The 25,845-nt window shown below is 50.7% G+C and overlaps 1 protein-coding gene across 8 annotated transcripts in view; it reads right to left on the bottom strand.

Annotated features, from left to right (window-relative positions):
* PLA2G6 (phospholipase A2 group VI) overlaps positions 1–25,845 on the bottom strand; it is a 593,695-nt gene that overhangs the window by 86,122 nt on the left and 481,728 nt on the right. For all 8 annotated transcript variants that reach the window (XM_078683792.1, XM_078683798.1, XM_078683782.1 and 5 more), the window contains 2 exons: positions 14,466–14,629; positions 12,581–12,731 (listed from right to left, as the gene is read on the bottom strand). In XM_078683792.1, coding sequence (XP_078539918.1) covers positions 12,581–12,731; positions 14,466–14,629 — 315 coding nt within the window. The remainder of the gene's footprint in view (positions 1–12,580; positions 12,732–14,465; positions 14,630–25,845) is intronic.

The raw sequence follows: 25,845 nt of genomic DNA, 5'->3' as shown, positions 1-25,845 counted from the left end.
GAGTCAATTGGTGTTTGGTCGGGGTGGAGCGCATTGATAGCAATGCCAGTGGGAGAGCATCGGGCCATTTCAGCCCAGTCGTGGTGACTATTTTTGCTAGCTTCAGTTTTAGTGTGGCGTTGTGTCTTTCTACTAGGCCCGCTGATTGGGGGTGGAAAACGGCATGGAACTTTTGCTTTACCCCCAATCCTTTCAATACGTTCTGTATGACCTCTGCTATGAGGTGGGGGCCATTGTCGCTCCATAAAATCCTGCAAAGGCCATATCGGGGGAAGAATTATTTTAGCAATAGCTTCGCAGTAGCTAAGGCGGTGTTGTCGCGGGTGGGGTAGGCCTCCACCCATTTGCTAAAGGCGCACACGATCACTAGAATGTATTTCAGGCCATGGCACCTTTCTAGCTAAATGTAGTCCATTTGGAGGACTTCAAAGGGATGGTCAGGGACTCCAAACCCTCCCCGTAGTACTACTGTTCCCTTCCCTGGGTTGTGTTGCAAGCACACTATACATTGTTGTATCAAGCATTTTGCTGATTCAGCTATCTTCCTGTTATGCCATACTCTGGTGATTAGTTCGGTAATGGGGCAGATCCTATGTGTGCTGGCAAATGTGCCATGGTCAATATGGAGATCAGATAGTCCATTAGGTAGCAGCCATTTGTCTCCGCCTTTCGTCCTCCAGCAGCCTTCCTCGTCTTTTTGTCCCACCCAAGCCCATTCAGTCAGTTCGTCTTGTGTGCCTGTAGTTTGAATATCCATTATAGTCGTTCTAACGTCAGTCCATTGTTCAGCTTGTGACCTAATCACGTACATTCGTGTCGTGCTTCTGTCCTTGGCTGTGGCTCGTACAGTAATGTCGGCTAGTGCATTTCCCTGTCCAATGAGATCTGTTACTTTATGTGCTTGGCACTTGATCACTGCTAGCTGCTTGGGAGGAGGACTGCTTCTGTCAAGGCAGAGACTAGGGGCCAGATGTAGGTAACTTCAATTTACCGACTCATAAATACCGAATTTTACCAAATCGGTATTTATGAATCGGTAAAATTGAAGGTGGGAGATGTAGGTAAATTTTCAAATTGAATTACCGAATCGGTAACATTCTGTATTTACCAATTCGGTAAATACAGAATCAGTATTTCCCATTGAGGAATCAATGGGAAATTCTGATTCAGTATTTACCGAATCGGTAAATACCGAATCCTGCAAGGGTGCAGGGGGTGTCACTTTGACACCCTCTAGCACCCCAAGTACAGGCTTGTGTGACATGTGGCACACATACATGCCCTAAGGGCATGTCTGTGTGTCACATGGCACAGGTGTGCATGCACAGATGTGCATGCACCCCTGAATTCGGTATTTTACCACACAATAGGATTGGGTGGTAAAATACCGACTCTTAAGGGCCTGTGGCACTCTTAGGAGTGTCACCTACATATGGATTTACCGAGTCGGTAAAATTACCGATTCGGTATTTTACAGAATCGGTAAATTTACCGAATCGGTAAATTTACCGATTCTGTAAAATAATGGCCCCTACATCTCAATCTCCAAATACCGGTCGGTAACGGCCGAATTCGGCCGTTACCGACCGGTATTTGCTCTCCTACATCTGGGCCTAGATCTCCATGTAGGATGGGTGTGCCGTGTGAGGTCAGGAACCCTCTTTCCCTCCATAGAAGCCCAAAATGGTGAACCACCCCGAAGGCAAACTGGCTGTCGGTGTATATGTTTACTGTTATACCGGTTGCTAAGATACATGCTCGTGTGAGGGCAATGAGCTCTGCTGCTTGTGCGGATCGTTGGGCAATGCGGGCTGTTTCGAGGATGGTTCGGGCTGTGGTGCCGTCATATGCAGCTGAGGTGGTGCCATCAGGGAGTTTGATGCACGAGCTATCCACCGATAATTCCCCGTCTGGCTCTGGAAAGGCAGTGTCTCGAAGATCTACTCTACTCTTTGTCTGTTCGTCAGTGAGGGTCACACAGTCGTGTAGGGGAGTCACACCAGGGTCATTTTCGGGTAGAGGTAAAAATGTGGCTGGATTGAGAGTGGTGCATCGCTTCAGAGTGATGTGTGGTGCTAGCAGAGTCAATTCGTATCCTGTCAGTCGTGCGCTAGTCAAGTGTTGGGTTTTGTTCTGGTTCAGTAGTGTGTCAACTGCATGGAGTACTAATACAGTGATGGGATTGGAGAGCACTATTCCTTTGCTCTGCCGGATGGATACTGCTGCAGCTGCCACGGCGCGCAGGCACGCCGGCAACGCTTTAGCTACTGGGTCGAGAGTGGCAGAGAAATATGCACAAGGGCGATGTTTGTGGCCAATTGACTGTGTTAAGACGGACAATGCCCATCCCTCCCTTTCATGTGGGTAGAGGAAGAATGGTATGGAGTAGTCTGGGGTTCCTAGAACAGGTGCTGAACAAAGGGCATCTCGCAATTCTTTGAATGCTGACTGGCATTCGGGTGTCCAGGGAAAAGGTGAGGGGATGTCTTTGGCTAGGAGGGAGAGAAGGGGCTTGACAATAAGGCTAAAGTTCGGCAACCACTGTCGGCAGAAGGAGGTGAGGCCTATCAGAGATCAGACTTGCTTCTGATTCTTGGGAACAGGAGTGTCTAGAACAGTCTGAATCCTGTCGGGTGTGAGTTTCCTCCCTTCCTTTGATAAGAGGTCTCCTAAGTAGGTTACTTGGGGTTTGCAAAACTGCAATTTCTTTCGGGAGACTTTGTCACCATTCTCTGCAAGGAAGTGTAAGAGTTGGATGGTGGCTGTGACGGCTAGTGGAGTGGTGTCTGCTGCTAGAAGGATATAATCTTCATACTGTATCAACACCACCCCGTCTGGTAACTGCAAGGCGTCTAACTGTCTTTTGAGTGCCTGGCTATAGATGCTCGGACTCTCGGTGCACCCCTGGGGTGCTCGACAAAATCTATACAAGCGGGATCTTAAGGTAAATCCGAAAAGATAGCGGCTATCTTGGTGAATGGGTATGGAGAAGAAGGCATTCTTGAGATCGACAACGGAAAAAGTGTTAGCCGAGGACGGAATTAGGGTTAGGATGGTGGTGATGTCAGAAACTACTGGGTACTGTGGTACTACTATTTTGTTTATCTCTCGGAGGTCGATGATGAAGCGGTAGGCTTTTCCATCTCCCTCTCCCTGTCTCTTGATGATCGGTAAAATAGGCCTATTACAAACATTGCTTACTACCTCTTCTACCACTCCTGCCTCTACCTGTGACTGTATGATGTCGGTCAATGCTTTTTCGCCCTCTGGCGATATCTTGTACTGGGGTACTTTCGGTAACGTTGCGTCTTGTCGTATTGTCATGTGTACCGGGTCAATCATCATTCGTCCTACGTCTGAATCGGCCCTGGCCCACAGATGCGAGGGCAAAGTGTCTAGTAGGGATGTGTCTGTCTCAGAAATGGGATACATGTGTCGGGATGGATTATCTCTCATGTGCTGGTGATTGTCATATAAGATGACTCGTACTCCGTCTGGCGAACATCTGATAGTCGCACGAAAATGCTTCAGTAGATCGAGACCCATAATGGCGCCTGGGATATTGGAGGAGAGAAGGAACGTCATGTCGATAACATTGTTTTCAATTTTTAAGGGGATCGGTCTGGACAAAGGGTTGGTGGAGGGCGTACCGTCAAATCCTATTGAGGTTATGTGTGAGCCAGACAAGGGTGCCCTTGGAATCAGTCGTTTGGATAGTGCACTACGTGTTGCCCCTGTGTCTACCAAAAATGGCGACTCTATGCCCAGGACCTTTGCGCTAACATAAGGGCCTTGCTGGTCAACATAGAGCTCGACTGGATCCCTCCCTTGCCCTTGGCTGTCCTACGCAAAGTCATACGTGTTGTCGAAATCGGACTGCTGATACTGATTCCGTCGGGATGATCAAATGTGGTTGCTCTACCTGGTCTCTCGTCGTTAACTTCATTCGTGTACCCTCTCCCACGTCTTCTTTCTTTCTGTCCGTTTACTATTTCTCTCGCCCCTCTGCCCCTATCATTTCCTAGCAGAATCGGGCATTGGGATTTCCAGTGTCCGTACTCTTTACAAAATGCACACTGATCCTGTCCTAAGTCTGGTCGTCCTGTATATGGCGTCGATGGATTACTTCTAGGCGGTTGTGCCCTAGGGGTATTCTGTTGGTATGCTGCTTTATATTGCTCCCTTCCTGTATTTACTCCTTGGAGCTGCGCTATCATTACCCTTTCTTTTAAGTCTTTCTTCTTTCTTTCTGTAGCTCTATCGATCTCATTTTTCTGGTGTTCATAGTACTGGGCCATCTGGAGGATGGCCGCTGGTTTAGAGGCTGCCCAGCTGCTTTCGCTGGTCTGCAGTCTTTGCGATACGTCCGGTAGCAATCCCTTAACATAATTCTGCACAAACAAGTGGCGTCCGGTTGCAGTGGACATGTCTTGTCCGCTGTAATCGGAGAACACTGTTTCGAATCGGGAGAAGTACTCTGAGACATCCTCATGTGGTTTCTGGCGGCATGCGGTTACAATGGACCAATCGATCTTTTTCTCCGGGATTATGGTTTTGACTTTCTGTACTATCTTGTCGGGAAGGTCTAATATGGCTTTTACTGGTTTCTGTCCGGGGTTTCGCTGTTTATCTAAAACACCGAGTTGTTCCCAGGTATGGCCGAGCAGCTCAGTGTGGTCTACTTTCCTAATTTGCTTCCATACATCCGCTGGCAGACATAGCCCAAAGAACAAATCGATATTGGCGAGTGTCATAATGGTTGATCCCAGAGCGGTACCTAGCTCTGTGTAAAATGCAGTGGGATTCTTCCGTAAATCCGGTAAGGATTTACGTAACGTTAGGATGTCTTGTCTGTCCCATGGCTGATATACCCAATTGTAGAGCACTCAACCTTTAGCATCTTGGTGATTAATGTCATCATTGTTCCCTTGTCCCCTAGGAGGGACCCAATAAGGGGCAGCTTCTTTTATCGGCATTATGTTGTCTGGCTTTTCTATCAGGGGCCCTGCCGTTGCAGGTGTCTTATCTTTAACTACCCGTCCTTGTTCTATGAGGTGGCGGAATACCTCCAGTGTGTACGAGAATAGTTCTGCTACATCGCAGTCATTTTCATCTCCCGTATCTACCTTTCTATAAAGAGCCATTAGTCGTTCGGGCCCTACGTTGTTGTACTTTTCCTCGTAAGCAGTGAGGGTGTAATAACAGAGGCGTACGATGAAGTGTCGCTTGTGATTTTCGACATAGGAGTGACATATGTCGGTTATATATTCTTCGGTCTCTTTTCTATCTACGAGTGTTTTAACTCTTTTATCGATTCCTGCTCGTTCGTCCTTACTCAATCGTGGGATCCTCGGCAACCCTTTCTCTTTTAATTCGGTTTCTACTGATGCAACTTTTTATGAGGCATTAGGCATTTGAGATTCTATTGGTGCTGAGGCTATGGGGGTAAAGGCAATGGTGTTGCCTTCAACTGCACTTTGGGATTCCTGGTGTTGTAGTGCAGGATGAGTGGGGGCATAGGGAGGTGGCATGTAGATGATCTGGGGACCTAATAACAAATCATCATCTACTTTTTGTTTAGTTGGTAACTCAGGGTAAAGAGTCGAGGGCGTTCTAACAGGACATTGACCTGAAATCTTTGACTCTTGTTCTTGTCGATCAGCTTCTCTTTCTTTTATATCCTCTTCTAACCTTTTAGAAGCTTGGTGAGCTGCTTTTCGTATCTCTTTGTCTTACCTGGCTTCGTTTCTTTTCTTTTGTTGAGTTGCTTCTTTCTGCCATAAACCATAGCTGTCGAGCATGGTTGGCGTAGTTCTCTTTCTGCGAAGAGCTATTCCTAGTGTTTCTATTTTGTCGGGGTCAAAAGAACTCGTCAGTGGCCCCTGATTTTCCCGGTCTTTTCTAGTGCGTTTATGCCAAAGTTTATTATACGTTACAGCGCCTAGTCCATATTTCACATACATGTCCTTATTAGGGGTGCCTTCCTGTGGTGCCAGATGACTTACCTCTAATAAACGGTCCGGCCAAAAACAATCAAACAATCGTGAGAAGACAGGCATGACGTAACAAAGGTCAAAATAAATATCTCAAATAAATTTAGGCAAAAGCCTGCATTGCGTGTCCTTCGCTGTCTGCAAAGAAAGGGAGTATTCCTAATCTCCGTTTGTTTGCACGCAGGGAATGTCTCACCTAAGGGGAATACTAGTATTCGGTCGAACTTATTCAACCAGACAATCAATCAAATAAAGTAAGAATCGATTTTTCACGACCTTACCCGGACTGTTGTGGACAGTTTCTTCGTCGTCCTCTTCCAGCACCCGTTTGTCCTCTCACTCCAAACAATGGGGCGTTCCTGTAAGGTCCCAGTCAGGACCGCAGGCCACTCGAGAGAGGTCCGTTCGGAACCGGTGATGGTCAGTTGATCGGCCGCCAGACGAGGGTCTTTTTCAGGCAGGGGCACTTCCCGATCGTTCAGATGTTCACTCCGTCGTTTGGACCTCTCTCACTGGACCCACGTGTCGCTGATGGGCCCAGACGTTGGTGCGCCAATTGTGAAAGGCAGTGAGACTCCTAAGACTTTCGATGCCGCTTGGTGCAAACCACCTCTAATTCACCTTCAGATTAGCGATCAAATAACGAGGCAGGCGCTGAGAATTGGAAGGCGAAGAACAGGTTTATTTCTCTAGAGGAGAACACGTCGCATCAGACACCGGGGCTATCGTCAGGAGGTGCTCTAACTGCATCTCTGAGGCCCGGCCTTATTTATGTTTCCTTTGTTACTGTATTGCATGGTCATTCATTCCTGGCATCAGTTTATTACACAGTGAAACATCCTTGGAATCCCCGCCTTAAGCTAGTTCCCACACATATCCAGCAGCAAATGTTCCCCCAACCCGGATCTTTCAGATGTTACCGAGGATCAATATCTCGCAGCTGGACATTCCAACAGGATCTAAAACATGTGGGATCGGTCAGATCTAAGGGGTCGTGTCACTGATTAATTCCGGCCCCTTTGTAGGTGAAGCAAGTTCTGCTGTGTGAGGGTAATAAACTATGCCCACAGGGGTCGGTTAGTGCCTGGGACCAGATTGAGTAGCCAGGTGCAGTGGAGGAGGTTATCAAAGAGGCCTGTCCGTGCGCGGAGGATGAAAGGACAAGTGGGTTTGGCGCGGGAAGTGGCTCTAGGGTATTGTCATGTTGACATGGTTTTACGACCCCGGTATGTGTGCTCGGGTTCAGTCAGGGCGCGGGGGGATGAGGGCGGCCGGGTTGATGTGCAGGTGACCAGCAATGTGGGAAATGGCTGCAGAGACTAAGATTGTTGCCGCTTACACGCTTCGCAAAGGTCTATGTTAAGCAAGATGGCGCCGGCAATGTTCATGTTATCGTTTTATATTTCAACAGGTAGAGATGTCACTTTTGGTGTGGAACTACTGAAAGTTCGAGGAGTGTTGTGAACCATGGTTGCCGTGCCCATGTGGGAGCAACTAGGATCATTTTGAGAGACTGTTGCTTCAGCTTGCGTACTACTAGTGGAATGAGTGGGAGTGGCGGAAAAGCATCCGCAAATCTACGGGACCAGTTCATCAATATCGCATTGCCTTTGGAAAACGGGTGTGGAAACCTGGCGGCGAAGGTTGGGCATTTTGCGTTTGCGTGTGTGGCGAACAGATCTAAGTCTGGGTGGCCCCACATGTGGAAAAATGGTTGAAGAACTTGAGGATGAAGTTCCCATTCGTTGATCTGCTGTGTTTGATGACTGAGCAGATACGCAATCTGATTGTGCACTCCTGGAAGATGTTCTGCCAGAAGATATATATTTTGTGAAATGGCCCATCTCCATATACTTTGTGCTAGCTGAGACAGCTGCAATAGTGTGCTCCTCCTTGTTATTGTATGTAATACATTGCTGTCATATTGTCCTTGCGGACGAGGACAGTTTTGTTGAGAAGATGTGCTTGGAACGACTTTAAAGAACTATTGCTCGTAATTCTAGGTGATTGATGTGGAGCGGTTTTTGTTGGGTGGTCCACTTGCCCTGAATTGTATGGTTTAAAAGATTGGCTCTCCAGCCGGTGAGTGATGCGTCTGTTGGTAGCACTATCTGTAGAATTGGCTCTAGAAACATCCGCCCTCGGGAAAGGTTTTGTGTGTTCCACCACTGCAGCGAGCGATGTGTGCGGCTGTCCACCAACACCAGATCTGTAAGTTGACCTTGTGTCTGATTCCACTGATGTGCTAAGCATTCTTGTAAGGGGCGCATCTGAAGTCTTGCGTGAGGTGCTATGAAAATGCAAGAATCATTGCTATGAGCTGCATAAACACTCGAGCTGGAAGTGAGTGTTGTGGTTGAAATTTTGTGATGAGGGTTTGCATAATTGCTATCCTGGCTGGATTGGGGTATGCTAGAGCTTTGGAAGTATCTATGGTGGCCCCTAGATACTGATGTTGGTAGGAAGGCTGTTGATGTGACTTGCCGTGGTTGATTGTGAACCCCAAGTGGTGTAGCAGTAGAATTGTTTGGTGAGGGTGATCAACATACTGACTGTGTGACTTGGCTTTTATCAGCCAGTCGTCCAGGTCTGGAAGCACATGGATTTGCTGTCTTCACAAGTGTGCAGCTACCCCTGCAAGACACTTTGTGAAGACCCTGGGTGCTGTGGTAACCCCGAATGGGAGTACCTTGAACTGATAATGTTGGCCGTCCACTGTGAATCTTAGATATTTCCTGTGAGCAGGGTGTATGGGAATATGGACGTAGGCGTCATTGAGATCTAATGTTGCAAGGAAGTCGCCTTGTTGAAGTAGTGGAAGGACTTGTTGAAGAGTGATCATATGAAAGTAATCTGACTGTATGTAGAAGTTGAGAGGTCGGAGGTCCAGTATTGGTCTGAGAGTACCGTCCTTTTTGGGGATAACAAAATATAGGGAGTAAACTCCTGCCCCATAATGCTCCAAGGGAACTGGTTCTATTGCATGCTTTTGAAGCAGTGAGAGGATTTCCTGTTTGCGGAGCGTTAGCTGTTCCGTGGACATTGGACGCTGTTTGGGCGGTATGTTGGGGGGAGTTGCAGTAAGTTCCAGGCAGTAACCATACTGGATAATTTATCTTACCCACTTGTCTGTAGTGATGGGATTCCAGACAGGTAGGAACTGTGAGAGTCTCCCTCCGACCGGAGTGGAATGGTCTGGAGGGAGTGGAGGGAAGTCAGTGTTAGTTAGTGGGGGATGTACGAGTATTGTTACTTCGGCCTCTCCCTTTGTTGTTATTTCCCCTGTACCCATCTCTGAAATATCCCTTGTTGGGGGATGTTTGTGTCAGACTTTTGCAGGAGCAGGAAGCAGTATCTGTACTGATGCTTTTGGATGCACCCCTATAAAAGGAGCAATGAAAGGAGCCTTGTGCAGACGGAGATTGTAATGCACCCATAGATGTTGCAGTCTCAGTGTCTTTTATCATTTTCTCTAATGTTGTGTCTACAGCTGGGCCAAAAAGTTGTACCTGATTGAACGGCTGATTGAGGATAGTAGTTTTCACTTCCTGTTTAAAGGCAGAAATGTGCAATCATGCATGTCTTCGCTGCAACACACTAGTGTTGATTGATCTAGATGCAGTGTCTGCAGCATCGAGGGCACATTTAATGGATGCGTTTGTTATTAACTTGCCCTCCTGAATCAAATCATTGGCTTTGGCCTTGTATTGGTCAGGCAAATGCTGCATTAAGCCCTCAAACTCGTCGTAGTGAGCCCTATCGTATCAGGCAAGTAATGTTTTTGCATTCGCTATCCTCCAGTTATTAGCTCGTTTGCCAGAAGCGTCTAGCAGTTTTTACTCTTTGTCTGGAGGTGGGGCATCACCGGAGGTTTGGGAGTTGGCCCACTTCCTAGCATTGGCAACTACCAGGGAATCTAAGGGGAGTTGACCTTTAATGTAGGTGGGATCATTAGGGGCGGGTTTATATGTTTTTATCAATCCGAGGATTGAGAATCCTGGTCCTAACTGGGTCTTTGAAGATGTCTGGAGCATGTTTAATGACACCTATAAGCATGGGTAATGTTTGTACTGTTCTTTGTGACTGTGCAAAAGTGTCTACCAGGAAGTCCTCCTCTGTGGGGTCTGATTGCATTTGCACACCATAATAATGGGCAGCCCGATCAATGAGCTGACTAAAGCCAATGTTGTCATCTGGGGGAGGTGGCCTGGTTGGGTATGCCTCTGGATCAGGAAGGTCTGGAGAATCTACAGGGTGACTGTAGTCATCCCATGTGTCCTGTGGTATGTCAGTGTCATAATCAGGATCATTGAAGGGGTCGTTATTTCCACCCCCACCACCAACCCCTAGGTCATCATCATCCTGTGGTGGTGGTGAGTATGGAGGAAGTATAGGAGACTTTGGAGGAGAGAAAGGCCCAGTAGTAAGAACAGGAGAAGAGTGTCTAAATGGTGAAGTTACACAGTCTTTTTTCTTCACAGGCACATCAGGAATGTGTGGGGTGTCGAATTTTTGTTCGAGGGGGTACTGATAATATGGCCATATGCAGTGTTTTCTGTTTTGGATCGATGGGATCTGGTAGACACAGTTCCTCCTCGTTGGCGTGTGCTTTTGGCACCAATTTTTGTCCGTTCGGGACAAGGTTTAGGTTTGTTTGGAGCCTTTGAAGGGGTTTTTATGACCTTCGGTTTCAATGTCGAGTCTGAATTTTTTTCGGATCCGAATGTTTTTAGGTGTCTTTTGTTCCAAGGCCTTCTGGTGGTGTTTCGGTGCCGAAGTACTTGGCGCTGAGGTATTTTTAGCGGCAGCAGGATATGTTCCTGCTTTTGGTACCGATGGTGCTTTTGGGGCTTGCTCGGTCTCGGTCTCAAGCAGCCGGAATGCTTTTCTTTTGTCTTCGGAGCCAGGCCTGGGGCTTCTGAAGTGAAGTGTTTTTCGAAGTTTTGACCAGAGTCCTCTTTGTGGGTGGGGTAGGGTCACGGGCAATTGTACTCACTCGTTGACCTGGAGTGATGTGGTCATCGGTCGTCGTCATCGGCCTCAGATACGATATCGAGCTGCTCTGAATCCTCTGCCTCTGGGACGTCAGGCCTTCATTGAAGATATGTTCTGGCACCGATGCCGATCGTTGCGCCATGACGTGTTGTCGAGCCCGGCGATCACGCGTTGTTTTCTTGGATCGAAAAGAGGCACAGGCCTGGCAATGTTTTTCTTCGTGTTCAGGCGAGAGACAAAGGTTGCAGACCTTGTGATGGTCGCTGTATGGAAATTTAGCTCCACACTGGGTGCATTTTTTAAATTGAGTCCTTTCTATTAGCCGTAGGCTTGAATGGTGTCGATAGGCCTGGCGGCCCGCGTCGACGACGGGAACCGGGGGATTCTTGAATTATCGCGTTAAGTCATGCGAGCGAAACAATACCGTAGATTTGTGATGTTTTGCGCGTGGAAGAGGTCTGGAAACACGGTACTGAACCGGAGCGCTGATAGTTACATCCGAACCTGATGGCGGAAAAACACAATCTAAGGATGGAGTCGATGCCCATGCACACTATCGTCCAAGTGAAGAGTCACCCATCTCCTGACTACAAATACTTCTTCCAAGACAACAACAAGGTGCCAGCATTTCGAGCCCAACACCAGATGGCGATCTATGCAAAAGTATGAATTCTGCAGCTCATAAGCCTCGAACAATTGACTTCTGGATCTGGAATAGGACCTAACATGCGACTTCAGAGCATTCCTACCGAAAAGTCTTCCGGTGCCTGGAAATTCACGGTATTGTATGGCCTTCGGATTCGTCGTACACACAATCCCTGCAGGCCTTCGGCTTTTGAGTCATAATTCGACCCAAGGCATCATAGCCAAACCTGAGGAGGGTGTGTCACAGACATTTGTTTGCGACCATCTCTATAAGGATGTTTCCTTGCATACTGTTAAAAAATGTCGCGGTAATAGGAGTCTGCAAGAGACAGGTGGTAGCTCCAGATCCGGAACTGAGGTCAGTGATTGGCGCCCCCTACTGGCACGCAGAGGTACTACTGCAAAAATGTCCTGATTCAGACTGAAGACTGGGAAATATGCAACAGGTGAATATGGGGCTAGCAGTCTCCATCAGAAACTGAATTTTCATAGCATTAAACACATGAACCATCCTTTCCAGATATGGAGTTTTCAAAGGATGAGGAAGCAGAAGTAGCAGAAGAAACAAGTCTGTGACTCTGATGTGGAAGAGATCAACACAGAATGTGGAAGTCTGTGTTCACTTACCGAGTAAATTGTACATAAAAAGCCGAAAGACTGTAGGTCGTCAGAGCCTTATGATGTGAAAAAGAAGGCCTCCAAAACTAAAGAGAGGCTTTCGATAGTGAAACAAACCCTTGTAGAGTAACCAATCAAATGTAAAGATAGAGATTCCCATGAATCAAAACCACACAACACCGGTAGGGAAAAGAAAAGATGATCTAAGACAACTTCAAAGCACAATCGAATTTGAAAAATGGACACGGAAATTCAAAAGAAAACCTTTAGAGGTTGTCAAGCCAAACAAACCATCAAAAGAGGGAAGGGGGTGGGTTTAAATTGCTCACCTGGGTCTCCGGACGTCAGTCATTTTGGTATCTTCACCAAACTCCCTTTTCAGGAACTCCTCAAGAGGTGCCGACTCGTAGGGGCGTGAGCCTTTGAATACCTCATCCTTCATCCGAAAGTACAGACAGCGCAGGTACTCCATGGACTTACCTGGGTAGGGGGAGGAATGGGATGTGAAATGCACAACGGTAAGTCCAGGCCCAAGGACAAGAGGGGGGCCAATATACACAGAAAATAACAATAAAGCATGGGACTCAAAGAAGGAAGGGCGTTCAAAGAGGAAAAACACAAGAGTCGGGGATGATTCTACAAAGCGGGTGAGCATACAAAGAGAGAAACAAAGTCGCCTACAGAAGAAGGAACCTATACCTAGGGAGAGAACAAGGTCCGAAGAAATAGGGGCCTATGGAGTGGATGAATAGATGGGCAGAAGCAGAGAAACAGAAAGTTTCCTACATGGAGGTGGCAGTGAGCGGTCTACGGAGGGAAGGATGGGCTAAAGAAGAAAGAAGGGAGGGGCAAAGTGAGGGGTGTGGCTTAATGCTATGGAGGAATGTATGAAAAAAGGGGGAGCCTACAGAGAGGGAGGGGCATAAAGAAAGGAATGGGCATGAAGGGTGGCAGTGACATATAGAGAAGGGCCCTCTATTGAGGTAAGAGCCTCCAGAGATGGAGGGGCACTGGGAGAAGGAATTTATACAAATATGGAAGCATATAGTAAGGTGGAGATTTTATAGAAAGGACGAGACAGAAGTATACACAGGGACAAAAGAAGCATTCAGAAAGAAGCCAATGGAAAGGTCATACATAGGAGAGGAAACGTCTACATATAGAGTCCCACAGCGCGGAGCCTCCAGAGATGGGAGTTCAGAAAGCAGTATAAACTAACAATAGAGTCAGTTTCCTACAGGACAACATGGGAACCAACCAATACAGATAAGGGCTTATAGAGCAGAGGTGCAAGCTTGGCAACCGAAGCGGAGGCCTACACGAAACATTAGGAGCCTAGCAATAGAGATGGCAGCCTAGTGATACTTAAACTGGCCAAAAGGCATAGATGGGCAGCAACAAAGTGAGCTGTGGGTGGGTGTATAGAAAGGGGCTCATAAACAAAGAATGTGGAATTGAGTGATGGTCAGAGATGGAGAGACCTACAGAGAGGGGTGTCTTGAAGAAGAAAAGGCTGACCGATAATGAAAGCCTGAAAGGAGACACTTCTAGAGAAAGCTTAAAAAAGAGACACAAAGTGACACAACGTCGTAGCCAATAAAGACATGTACACAGTATTCCTGCAAAAGAAGTCATCAGTAAAATAGTCCTACACACTCAAACAGGGATGTCGTTTTCTAGCAGGACCTCGAGGGCAATGTGAGGTGGCTGCAAAGTAGAAACACAAATTGTTAAACGAATGCAGAACATGCATTCAGGGCATGCCGCCAGAGTGTAGCTACAAGCTGCAGTGTATAGCCATGTGTAATCAGAAGGTCACAATATCTGAGTTTATGGGCCTCATAAGTTATGCTGTTCTTGTAGGCTCCATCAGCAGGGCCCCATGTACTTTCTGAATGTAGTTCGGGTTGGTATGCTTGCAATCACAGACAATTGGCTGTGTCCTTGCATATTCAGTCTAGGACATGTTTTTGAATGGGCAGTGTCCTTTCTGGCATAGGGTTGTTTTTGCACAGTTGGGTGGCGTAATGCAATTGTGCGAGCAGCTAGGAATCACAGGGTCCCCACATATGCAATCATAAGGAGCAGCACCCTTGATACCAAGGAAAAGGACCATGAAAAACTGTGCGCTGTCAGCGTGTCCAGAATGCTCAATGAACTTGCAGGCTCAGTCCATGTTCTTGCATGCTGACACAGTGTAGACCCAATACTTACCATGCACAATGGCTAGCGCCAAGATGCCTCCAGTGCTGGTCCCGGATATCCAGTCGAAAAGCTCTCGCACTGGTCGACCTGCCGCTTGTTCAATAGCTAGGAGGAGTTGGATCAGCACGAGCCCCCGAATGCCTCCGCCATCCAAACACAGGACACGATCACACCTGTGGGAAGAGACAATGAGAATGAAGAATTCATGAGAGCACGCGGTCAATCACAGCAAACTGCCACCATACACCAGTGAAACTGTGGCACTCATGAACATATTAAGAGTTTAGGACAAGATCTTGCTGGTAAAACCTGGTACTGCTACTGCCGGATATTAGTCTCTCAAGATGCTTCCAGACACCGCCCTATATATATTTTTATTTCATTATCTCTGAATTTCAATACAATTAAGAAATAAATAAAAAGATGGCACTTTTTTTTATTCTGTAAAGACTGCCAGAAAAAGAGTGCCGTTATGTAATAGAAGCCATGCAGCAATTCAGGAGTATTACTGCATCTTAAAAAACACAGTTTAAGTGTTCAAATATGCAGAAATCCAAACTCTAAACAATTATGCCTAAAATTCCAAGACTCTAAATGTGACTTGTGGCGCATCAGGCGATCATTGGTTGAAAGACAATGGTTTCAAACTACCACATTTCAAAAACCTGGTATGCTAATCAATACAAAACAACAAATATTGTTTTCAGGAATTAAAAGTCTGCACTTCCAAATCAAAACCAAGAAAGACCACATACCTGATTTGAGAAAATGAAGCATGCATACAGAAAACGAACAGAACAGAAAATATTTTCAGGATAGGCCCTACTCATAACCCACACCTTTCCAACCCAATACAGCTATAAATCAATATAAAGTGCACGCATTTTATCCCTCACTTGCCTTCCTTCAATTAGGTCCAGCAATTTATGTCAGGGTAAGCAGCAATCTAGTCAGTCACACAGGACACCTAAAAAATTCTCATACTGCAATTCAACACTCTTCTAACAAGGCACTTCCTCCGCCGTGTAGAGTGCTACATGTCCACTAATGCCCTTCAGCACATTGTTAGGGGTATGAAGCGATATTTAAATGTAACTCCAATACGATGCAATGCATCATAGCCCAACTACTACAGGGAATGGTTTCCAAGAACAAGGATATATAAACTTGGGCAAAGAGACTGAATAATCACGTTTTTAGCTGTAATAGGTGCTTTTAGGAAGATTACCTATGAACAAAGGGAGGGTGTTTCACTACTTGGGTGCTAAACAAGATAAGGAGCATCCTCGTATTCAGAGCACACCAAATAATGGGCACAATATATATAAGGGATAAATACCCCCTGTCATACATTACAAGAATAGTGCAAGTCATCGAGGAGTTTCATATGGAGGAACGAGGCCAAAGGGTATGGAACTCCAAAGTGACTTGCAATATCCTCATCATGTACACAAGGGGTTACTTAATCCCTTATAATACATGGTCAAACCATCACTTTTCCCCACAAACAACTTAAAACCTTGGTGCGTAGTCCTTTCATAAGATGGAGCGATTGTGTTTTCAAACATAAAGAATTAAAATAAAACCTCCTGTGCAAAATTAGACATTTAAAACACCTGTTAAATATGTGTTGCAAACAGATATTAGAACGAGTACAATACAAGCTAATTAAAGAAAATATAGAGCTGAACTAGCTCGGAATGTGTAGAAAGATGCAGAAAGATTCTAGCTTTTCTCTAGGGATACAAAATAAATAAACATTCTCTCTGCTTGGCATTGTAAGCACTTAAAATAGAGCTGAAGAAAGAAAAGCAGCATTACATTTTCATTGCTTTAAACAGCTGCTCCACTTATACTCTGGGACCTGACCTGCCTTTCACCTCAGCTGCTGGCTCTGGCAGCAGATATTGTGACGTCAGAACTCGACTGTAATAACTTTATAATAGTTGAATTTCGCATTTTTATGTTTTAATTTTTTTTTTTTTAATAAATCGGTGACTTGGTGCATCACAAGTCACGGATTATAAACAAAAAACCTGTGACTGCCATTTGTACAGGGATTACAGAATCCCATGTTTTACAAGTTACTTACCTATAACTACAACTTTGGTATCTTTTGACAATTCTTATGCATTACATTTTTCCACACCATCATCTAGGAATCCTTGTTTACACACATACATTTAACATTGTTTCAGCCGGGGCGTGGCCAACAGCATGGCCCGGAGAGGAAGTGTGCTAACGGAGCTCCCGGTGAGCTACCATTGATCCGTCGATTAAATACCGCCCGCCGGCCCCATTTCCACGCCACACTTAACACGACTGCACCTGTTGTCAGCAGGGTGCGGATAGCGGGGCCCGTGAAGCTCGGGTCTGCGCCATTTCAGTGCCACACTACACCAAAGCTCCGACGCAGGAACCAAGATGGCGGAGAGGTCCGGAATCGGGAGCCGAGCCTGGGAACCTGGGGACTATCGACGGCGGTCGTGAAGTGCCGCCGAGCCATAGTGGTGGCCACCTGACTGCTGGGACGCCTGCTCTGGCACTCTGGAGAGGTCACTCCGACCTAGAAGGGACGAGACTGTGGCTGTCTTTGCTATGACCTCACACCGCACGTCCTGACTGGCGGGTATTGTGCTGTTGGGCTCTTGCATTTGTTCGGCTCTACGCCGCTGACGCACACGGCGATTACTGCCGACATAGATTCATTGAACGCTTTTCCTGGGATGTCTGCTCATGGCCCTTAAGATATTCACCCTCAACGTGAAGGGGCTGAACAACCCGGTCAAGCGTAGAGCGATATTATCCCTCCTTGAGAACACCCAGGCGGACGTCTGTCTTTTACAGGAGACTCACCTTCTGGCCCGAGATTGCCTTAGGATGAGATCACCGAAATTCCCAGTACAGCTTTTTTACTCAGGCCCTACTAAAACGGCAGGGGTCGCAATCTTAATATCAAGAACGTTTAGGGGAGAGGTCCTACACAAAGTTGCGGAGCAGAAGGGGAGGCTCCTTGCTTACAGGGTCAAGCTGGGGGGCTTCTTGTTCACTGTGGGTTCCGTCTATAGCCCGAATGACCGCCAAGACCTGTTCTTACACTCAGCCCTCGAACACATAGCGACTACACCGGACAGACACATGATCATTGGGGGGGACTTGAATATGGTCTTTGATTCGCTCTTGGACAGATCTGCGCAGCGACGCCCGCACACCAGGGAGTTCTCGCAGCTGAGTCACTCCCGCCTGGGTGAGCTCGATATGCATGATTTATGGAGACGCCTGCACCCCAACACTCGGGCCTATTCCTACTATTCCCACACGCACAGGACATACGCGAGATTAGATCATATCCTAGTTACGGGACCGATGGCCGCACTAGCGACGGCTTCCGACATAGGGGTCCTCACGTTGTCGGATCATGCCCCGGTGTCGGGTTCCTTTCAACTTCAACTACCGCCAGTATCACCCTCTCGGGGAGTCTGGCGCCTCAGAGACACCCTGTTGCATAAGCAGGCGGTGGTGAAGCAGATACGAGACCCGATTACTGACTACCGGTCCCATAACGATAATGGGGATACCACCCGAGCGACACAGTGGGCCGCATTGAAGGCGGTGCTCCGTGGAGAATTCATCGCCACCTCGTCTGCGGAGAATAGAGAACGACAGCAAAAACGGGATGAGCTTACCACCAAGGTGCGGGAGCTGGAGCAGATGCATCAGAGGACCGGGGCCCCCAGAATTTGGAGGCAGCTTAAGGCAGCCCGGAAAATGCTCTCCGCGCTGGACATGGACAGAGCGGAATATGCGGCGCTGCGCCTGAAACATGCGTATTACACTGGTGGCGATCGGTGCGGCCGCCTCCTCGCGAACAAGCTCCGGATGAAACATCAGCGTCAGCGGGTTACGGAACTGTCGATTCCCGGCGGGGCGACAGCTACAGAGGACCCTCAGATTGCGGAGGGATTCCGCCGATACTACGCTGACTTATACGCGGGCGAACCTCCCTCGGCACTGGCTGAGACTGATTACCTGGACTTGGTAGAGCTCCCTGCTCTCACTCCGGAACAGGCGGAGCACCTGCAGCGAGACATCCGGCCAGAGGAGGTGATTGCGGCTATCTCTCGTCTTAAACATGGGAAGGCCCCGGGGCCCGATGGTTACACCCCACTTTTCTACAAGACGTTCTGTCAAGAACTGGTCCCACTGTTGACACGTCTCTATAACTCCTTCACGGAACCGGGAGCTATTCCTCCGGATTTGCTCCGGGCGACGGTTTCGGTTATTCCCAAGCCAGGGAAGGACAGTGCGGCTCCTATCGGCCAATCTCGTTGTTAAACGTGGACCTCAAGCTCTACTCAGGGATCCTGGCAGCTCGTCTGGCGCAATATCTGCCGGGACTTGTGGACCCGGATCAAGCTGGGTTTGTCCCAGGTCGGCAAACGGTGGACAACACTAAGAGAGTGGTACACATTTTAGAGAAGGCCTCTCGGGTCCCAGGGGAACGCATGTTATTGTCGGTCGACGTGGAGAAGGCGTTCGACCGCGTGCGCTGGTCTTACCTTGAAAGAGTGCTTTGCAAAATAGGTATAGGGGAGAAATTCCGCACCCTCATATTTAACTGTTATAAACACCCTGCCGCGGTGGTGCGGGTGAATGGGTGCAGCTCTGACCACTTTGCGATTGAAAGAGGAACCAGACAGGGGTGCCCCCTGTCCCCACTTCTTTTCGCCCTTTACATGGAGCCGTTTGCCCAGAGGATTCGTCAGAACCCGAAGGTGACTGGCGTCCGGATGGGAGGCTACATTCACACCATTAGCCTGTACGCGGACGACGTGATCCTCATGCTTGATGACCCGAGGGAGGCTCTCCCGGCCTGCATCGCCGAGATGGATGCCTTCGCCGCGGTAGCGGGCTTCAAAATGAACATGAGGAAATCGTCTGCCCTGGACCTCTCGCTGTCCACTGCAACGAGACTTGAGTTACAGAGGCGCTTCCCCATGAGTTGGTCTAAAGATATGATCCCGTACTTGGGTATCTTATTGGCACCTTCCTTGCCCGCCATGGTGACGGCGAATTACACGGCGTTAGGTAGAAAGATGAAGGAGGAATTGTCCCGCTGGAACAAGGGCACATTGTCGTTGTTGGGGCGGATCGCCGCGGTGAAGATGACTCTCTTGCCGCAGGTCCTGTATTTGTTTCGGGCCCTGCCGCTTCAGCCACCGAAGGGTTGGATCCGACAGGCTCAGGCTGACATCGCCCGCTTTGTCTGGCAGGGTCGCAAACCCAGGCTTAAGAGAGCTTTGTCCACACTGGCTCCGGAATCCGGCGGCCTTGGCATACCGGATCTCCACAAGTACTTTCAGGCGGCGCAATTGCGGTATTTTGTGGAGTGGAGCAAATGGGAATCAGACAGACACTGGCTGTTTCAGGACCAGGCGGTGGCGGGCAGAACCTTACAAGAGATACCCTTCATGCGCAGAGCTCATCGCCCCCCCAATCTCTACGCGTCCTTTGTCACGCAAGTTCCGCTCAAAGTGTGGGATGCCGTGAATGCTACACGGGAACTTACCACCTTCCCGTCGCCGCTTACGCCATTGATTGGGAACCCTGACTTTCAGCCCGGGATGGAATCTGGCGCGTTCTCGCTATGGCGGGCTGCCAGATGCTGCACTTTGTTTCACATGTATGGCTCGGAGGGGATCGTGTCGTTCCAGGACCTCAGGCGAGATTACCATCTGCCGGAGACGGAACGTATGCGATATCTACAGGTTCGCCACTGGGCGCTGCAGCGGCAGGTACGGGACATGGCCGACCGGAAACTTACACCATATGAGATGTGGTTGGCGACACGCTCCTCGGATGCCAAGCTCGTCTCGGACCTGTACAAACTTTTGCAGCCCCCCACCTTCCACATCCATAACCCCGGACGGAATCGCTGGGAGCGGGAACTGGGGAGGGAATTAAGCCACAAAGAATGGGACGACATTTCCTACCGTGCACGTCGAACAAGTTACTTACCTTCGGTAACGATATATCTGTAAGAAACAGTAGTTAGTATTAGATTCCTTACCTTAGAATATCCCCAGGCGTCAGTCTGGATCCGGAAACTTTTGCGTAGCAGTACCCCTGCGCGTCGGTAGGCGTCGTCTGCAGGCGTCCCCTGCGGCTCCGCGTCGTCGGCGTCGTGATGACGTCGCTGGAGTATATAGACGCCGCCTCCGCGCGCTGACGTCAGTTCTTTGCACACAGCTTTTCCGCGCCAGAACACGCAGAGCCATGTGAGAACTAACACTGGTGCCATATGAAACTAGGGCCCTGAAAGGGATGTCCTTAACCCTAGGTATCAGTTTGCAGAACGGGGAGGACGGGTGGGGCGGTAAGGAATCTAATACTAACTACTGTTTCTTACAGATATATCATTACCAAAGGTAAGTAACTTGTTCATCTGAAAGAAACAGGTTAGTATTAGATTCCTTACCTTAGAATAGATACCCCAGCAATACCAACCCCGGTGGTGGGTCTGCGAACCAATACAAGCCTACACCAGAAAGTCCTGGAGGACCGAACGGCCAAAGAAGCCGTCCCTCCGGACTTGACTGTCCAGGCAGTAGTGCCTCGCAAAGGTGTGCAGCGAGGCCCACGTAGCCGCCTGGCAAATGTCCTGCAAAGGGACTCCCCGGCCCAGGGCAGTAGTAGCCGCCGTGGCCCGAGTGGAATGGGCCCTCAGCCCAACAGGAGGCTCCTTCCGAGCCAAAGAGTAGCATGCTTTGATGCACAGGACGACCCACCGAGAGATGGTTCGTTTCTGTACCGCCCTTCCCTTCTTCTCACCCACGTAGCCAACAAACAGTTGGTCATCCACCCGGAACTGGCGTGTGCGATCCATGTAAAACGAAAGCGCACGTTTTAGGTCCAGACGATGGAGCCGCTCTTCATCCTTTGAAGGATGCGGAGGCGGGAAGAAGGAGGGTAAGGTGATGGACTGCCCGATGTGAAAAGCAGAAACTACTTTGGGCAGGAAAGAAGGCCTAGTCCTAAGAACCACCTTGTCAGGATGGACGGACAAGAAAGGAGGTTTAACAGAAAGAGCCTGGAGCTCACTCACTCTCCTGGCAGAGGTGATGGCAACCAGGAAGGCCGTCTTTAAAGTGAGAAGACGGAGAGGACAGGAATGAAGCGGCTCAAAGGGAGCGCACATCAAGAATGTCAGAACCAGGTTCAAGTCCCACTGAGGCATCACGAACGGAACAGGTGGATACATGTGCGTGATGCCTTTCACGAATCTCAGTACAATAGGGGACTTGAATAAAGATGGCTGATCAGGTAGCCTTAAGAAGGCGGAAAGGGCAGAAAGGTAGCCCTTGATAGTGCCCAGAGCAGAGCCCTGCTGGGCAAGAGAAAGAAGGAAGAGGAGAACCTCGGAAAGAGGGGCAGAAAGGGGATCCACAGCCTTTGCTGTGCACCATGCCACAAATCTTTTCCACCGGCAGGCGTATACCGACTTTGTGGAGGGACGCCTGGCTGCCAGAATCACATCACAGACTTCAGGAGGCAAGTCGAATGGCCTCAACTGTCGCCGCTCAATCTCCACGCATGGAGGTGGAGGCTGGACAGGTTCGGGTGGAGGACCGTCCCCTGTTGCTGCGACAGAAGGTCCTCCTGAAGGGGCAGACGGATCGAGGGACCGACTGACATGCTGAGTAGCTCGGGATACCAGTATCTTCGAGCCCAGTCCGGAGCCACAAGGATAACTCGGGCCCGGTCGCGCCTGATCTTCTTCAGCACTCTGGGCAGAAGTGGTATAGGCGGAAAGGCGTACAACAGACCACAGCTCCACTCGCGCCGAAAGGCGTCGCCGAGCGAGCGCCGTCTTGGAAACTCCAACGCGCAGAACTGATGACATTGCGCGTTCTCTTCTGTGGCGAATAGATCTAACCAAGGCTCTCCCCATTGCTGAAAGAGGCCGTTCGCCACGTCCGAGTTCAGACGCCATTCGTGATCCACCGAGCACCGACGGCTGAGTTCGTCCGCCCTGGCGTTCAGAGAACCTGCCAGGTGTTGAACCGTCAGAGTCACGCCCTGACGTTCCAGCCATTGCCAGAGGCGCAGAGCCTCCTGGCAAAGGGTCCACGACCCCACACCGCCCTGTTTGTTGCAGTACCACATGGCGGTGGTGTTGTCCGTGAACACCTGCACTACACTCCCGTTGACAAAGGGGAGGAATGCCTTCAGTGCTAGGCGAATCGCCCGCAGCTCCAACATGTTGATATGGAGCCGGGACTCCGCCGGAGACCAGATGCCTCTGATCTCCGCCTCCCCCAAGTGGCCACCCCAGCCCTGGAGGGACGCGTCCGTCACAACCACGTGCTCCGGTTGGGGAAGGGAGAGGGATCTGCCTCTGACCCAATCGCGGTCCGTAAGCCACCACTGCAACTGTCTCGCAGTGCCCTCCGAGATCAGGACATGGTCGGACAGGTTGCCCTGATGCTGGGCCCACTGAAACTTCAGGTCCCACTGCAGAGCCCGCATCCGCCACCTGGCGTGATGCACCAGAAGGATGCAGGAGGCCATCAGCCCCAGAAGCCGCAGCGTCAACCTGACCGAAACCCGGGACAACGGCTGAAAGATGGGAATCAGAGCCTGAATATCCCGGACCCGCTGTTCCGGAGGATAAACCCGAAACTGCGCCGAGTCGAGAACCGCTCCGATGAAAAGGAGCTTTTGAGAGGGACACAGGCGTGATTTCGGCACATTGATGGAAAACCCCAGCTCGTGCAGGAGGTCTGCCGTCATCTGAAGGTGGTGGACGACTGTTTGGGGCGAGCCCGCCTTCAACAACCAGTCGTCGAGGTAGGGGAAGACTGAAACCCCTAACCGGCGCAGATGAGCTGCGACCACCGCCATCACTTTCGTGAACACCCGTGGGGCGCTGGTAAGGCCGAATGGGAGCACGATAAACTGAAAGTGCTCGTGGCCTACCGTGAACCGCAGGTAACGCCGGTGGGCCGGCAGGACGGGGATGTGAAAATACGCATCCTGCAAGTCCAACGCTACCATCCAGTCTTGTGGGTCTAGAGCAGCCAAGACCTGAGCCAAAGTCAACATCTTGAACTTCTCCTTCCGGAGGAAGCCGTTGACGTTCCGCAGGTCCAAGATAGGACGAAGGCCCCCTTTGTCCTTCTTGGGCACCAGAAAGTAGTGGGAGTAGCAACCACACCCTACTTCTGGCCCAGGAACGCGCTCGATGGCCCCCTTGGCCAAGAGGGCCGTAACTTCCTCCTGCAGAAGTGTCAAGTGGTCCCCCGACACACGGTGGTTCTGCGGTGGCATGGCTGGAGGAGTGGACTCGAAGGGGAGGGAGTAGCCCCTTCGGACGAGCTGCAGCACCCACCTGTCCGATGTAATCGTGCGCCAGTGGGAGTGGTGATGACGAACCCTGCCACCCACTGGCGTCACATGGGCCCGAAAGCTCGGACTAGGAAGATTTGGAGGCTGCAGCGGGGGGAGGTGTGGACTGACCTCGCCGCTGCCCTCTACCGCCACCACGGCGGAAACCACGGCCGCCACCGCGCTGGGGAGCGTTCTGCGGCGCGTGGCTGGCAGCACGCGTGGGACCGCCCCTTCCTTGGCCACGAAAGGGGCGAAACGAACCCTGCTGCTGGCGCTGGGTCGAAAGACCCAAGGACTTGGCCGTGACCCTGGAGTCCTTGAAGCGCTCAAGCGCGTTGTCCGCCTTGTCACCGAACAGGCGACTGCCATCGAAAGGCATGTCCATGAGGGCAGTCTGGACATCCGGCGAGAAGTTGGCGGATCTCAGCCAAGCATGGCGACGAATCGCCACCGTCGTGGACATAGCCCGTCCCAGCGAGTCGGTCGTGTCAAGACCACACCTAATCGAATACCTCGCCGCGTCCCGGCCTTCAACCAAGGCCTGGTTGAGCTTGTCCCGCACCTCCTGCGGGCACTGCGGCAGACACTCCGCGACCGTGTCCCACAGAGAGTGGGTGTAGCGGCCCAAGAGGCATGCGGTATTACAAGACCGCAGTCCAGCACTCAAAGACGAAAAGACCTTCTTGCCAAATTGGTCATATCGCTTCGATTCCCGATCGGGCGGAGCCGACGGGAATGCGGACTGGGAAGTGGAGGCCTGGATCACCAGACTCTCCGGGGAGGGATGGGTGGAAAGGAAGGCAGGGTCGTCCGAACACGGACGGTGACGCCTGGCAACGTTCCGGTCAACCGGTGCACCGGAAGCGGGCCTGGACCAGGTGCCCAAAAGGACATCCGTCAAGGCCTCATTAAATGGCAGCAGCGGCTCCTGTGGGCACGACTGCGGTTTAAATACTTCGGTGAGGATGTTAGGTTTCACCTTAGCGACGGGGAGCTCAAGGCGCAAGGCCTTGGCAGCCCTCATCAGGACCACCGAATAGGCAGCCCCCGCCTCCGACGCCACAGGGGAAGGCGAGACAAACCCAGGGTTGGGCGACTCGTCCAGACCACTGGCCTCACCTAAGTCACCTACCCAGTCCACGTCATACTGGCAGGCTCGTGACAAAGGGTCCTCAGACCCCTCCCAACCCTCTCCATATTCGTCCTCATCGCCATAGGACGAGTCGACGATATAAACCGGCTCCTCGGAGCCAATGGGCCCCAACGGCGCCGGACTCGGCGTCGGACGACGCCGGTCCGACTCCGCGTCAGGAGTCAGAGAGGGATCGGGGGTGGCGCCGGCGCCGGGGACCCGACGCCGGCCGGAACCGACGGCGGAGTCACGGCGCCGCGCGGAGGCGGCACCACGGGTTGCCCCAATGGAATCGGCGCCGGGGAGGCCGGAGGACCAGCCGGCGACGACCCTGAAGGGCCCAGCGGCGCCGGGGCCGGAGCACTCGGCGGCGTCGGGGCAGGTGCACCCGAACCGCTCGGGCTCCCAGACGGGACCGACGGGCCCGCAGGCGCCGTAGGCCCCGCCGGAGGAGACATCGCCCTCATAGCCATGAGGAACGCCTCAATCTCCTCGGGCGACGCGCCTTCCCCAGGGACCGACGGGTATGGGGCAGACGGCGTCGGCGACCCACGCGGGGCCGCGGGGGTGGGGCCACCCGAACCCCCGGCCGCATCACGCGGGCGCCGGGGGGAGTCGGGGGTACGATGATGACGCCCCAACCTCTTGTGACGCTTACCTGATGAACCGGAGGAATGGTGGCGACTCCCGGAGCGCTCATGGCGGCTCCGCGATCGCTCCCTCGACCGCTCCCTCGACCTCCGACCTCCGACCGGAGTTCGAGCAGCTTGCGGGACCGCTCCCGTCTAGCTTTACCTGTCAAGGCCCGGCAGTCGACGCAAGACTCGACGTCGTGGTCCGCGCCCAGACACCGGAGGCAGAGTCGAT

Source organism: Lissotriton helveticus, chromosome 1_1, assembly GCF_964261635.1.
Source record: "Lissotriton helveticus chromosome 1_1, aLisHel1.1, whole genome shotgun sequence".
Lineage (NCBI taxonomy): Eukaryota > Metazoa > Chordata > Amphibia > Caudata > Salamandridae > Lissotriton > Lissotriton helveticus.
This window is presented reverse-complemented; position numbering and strand designations above follow the sequence as displayed.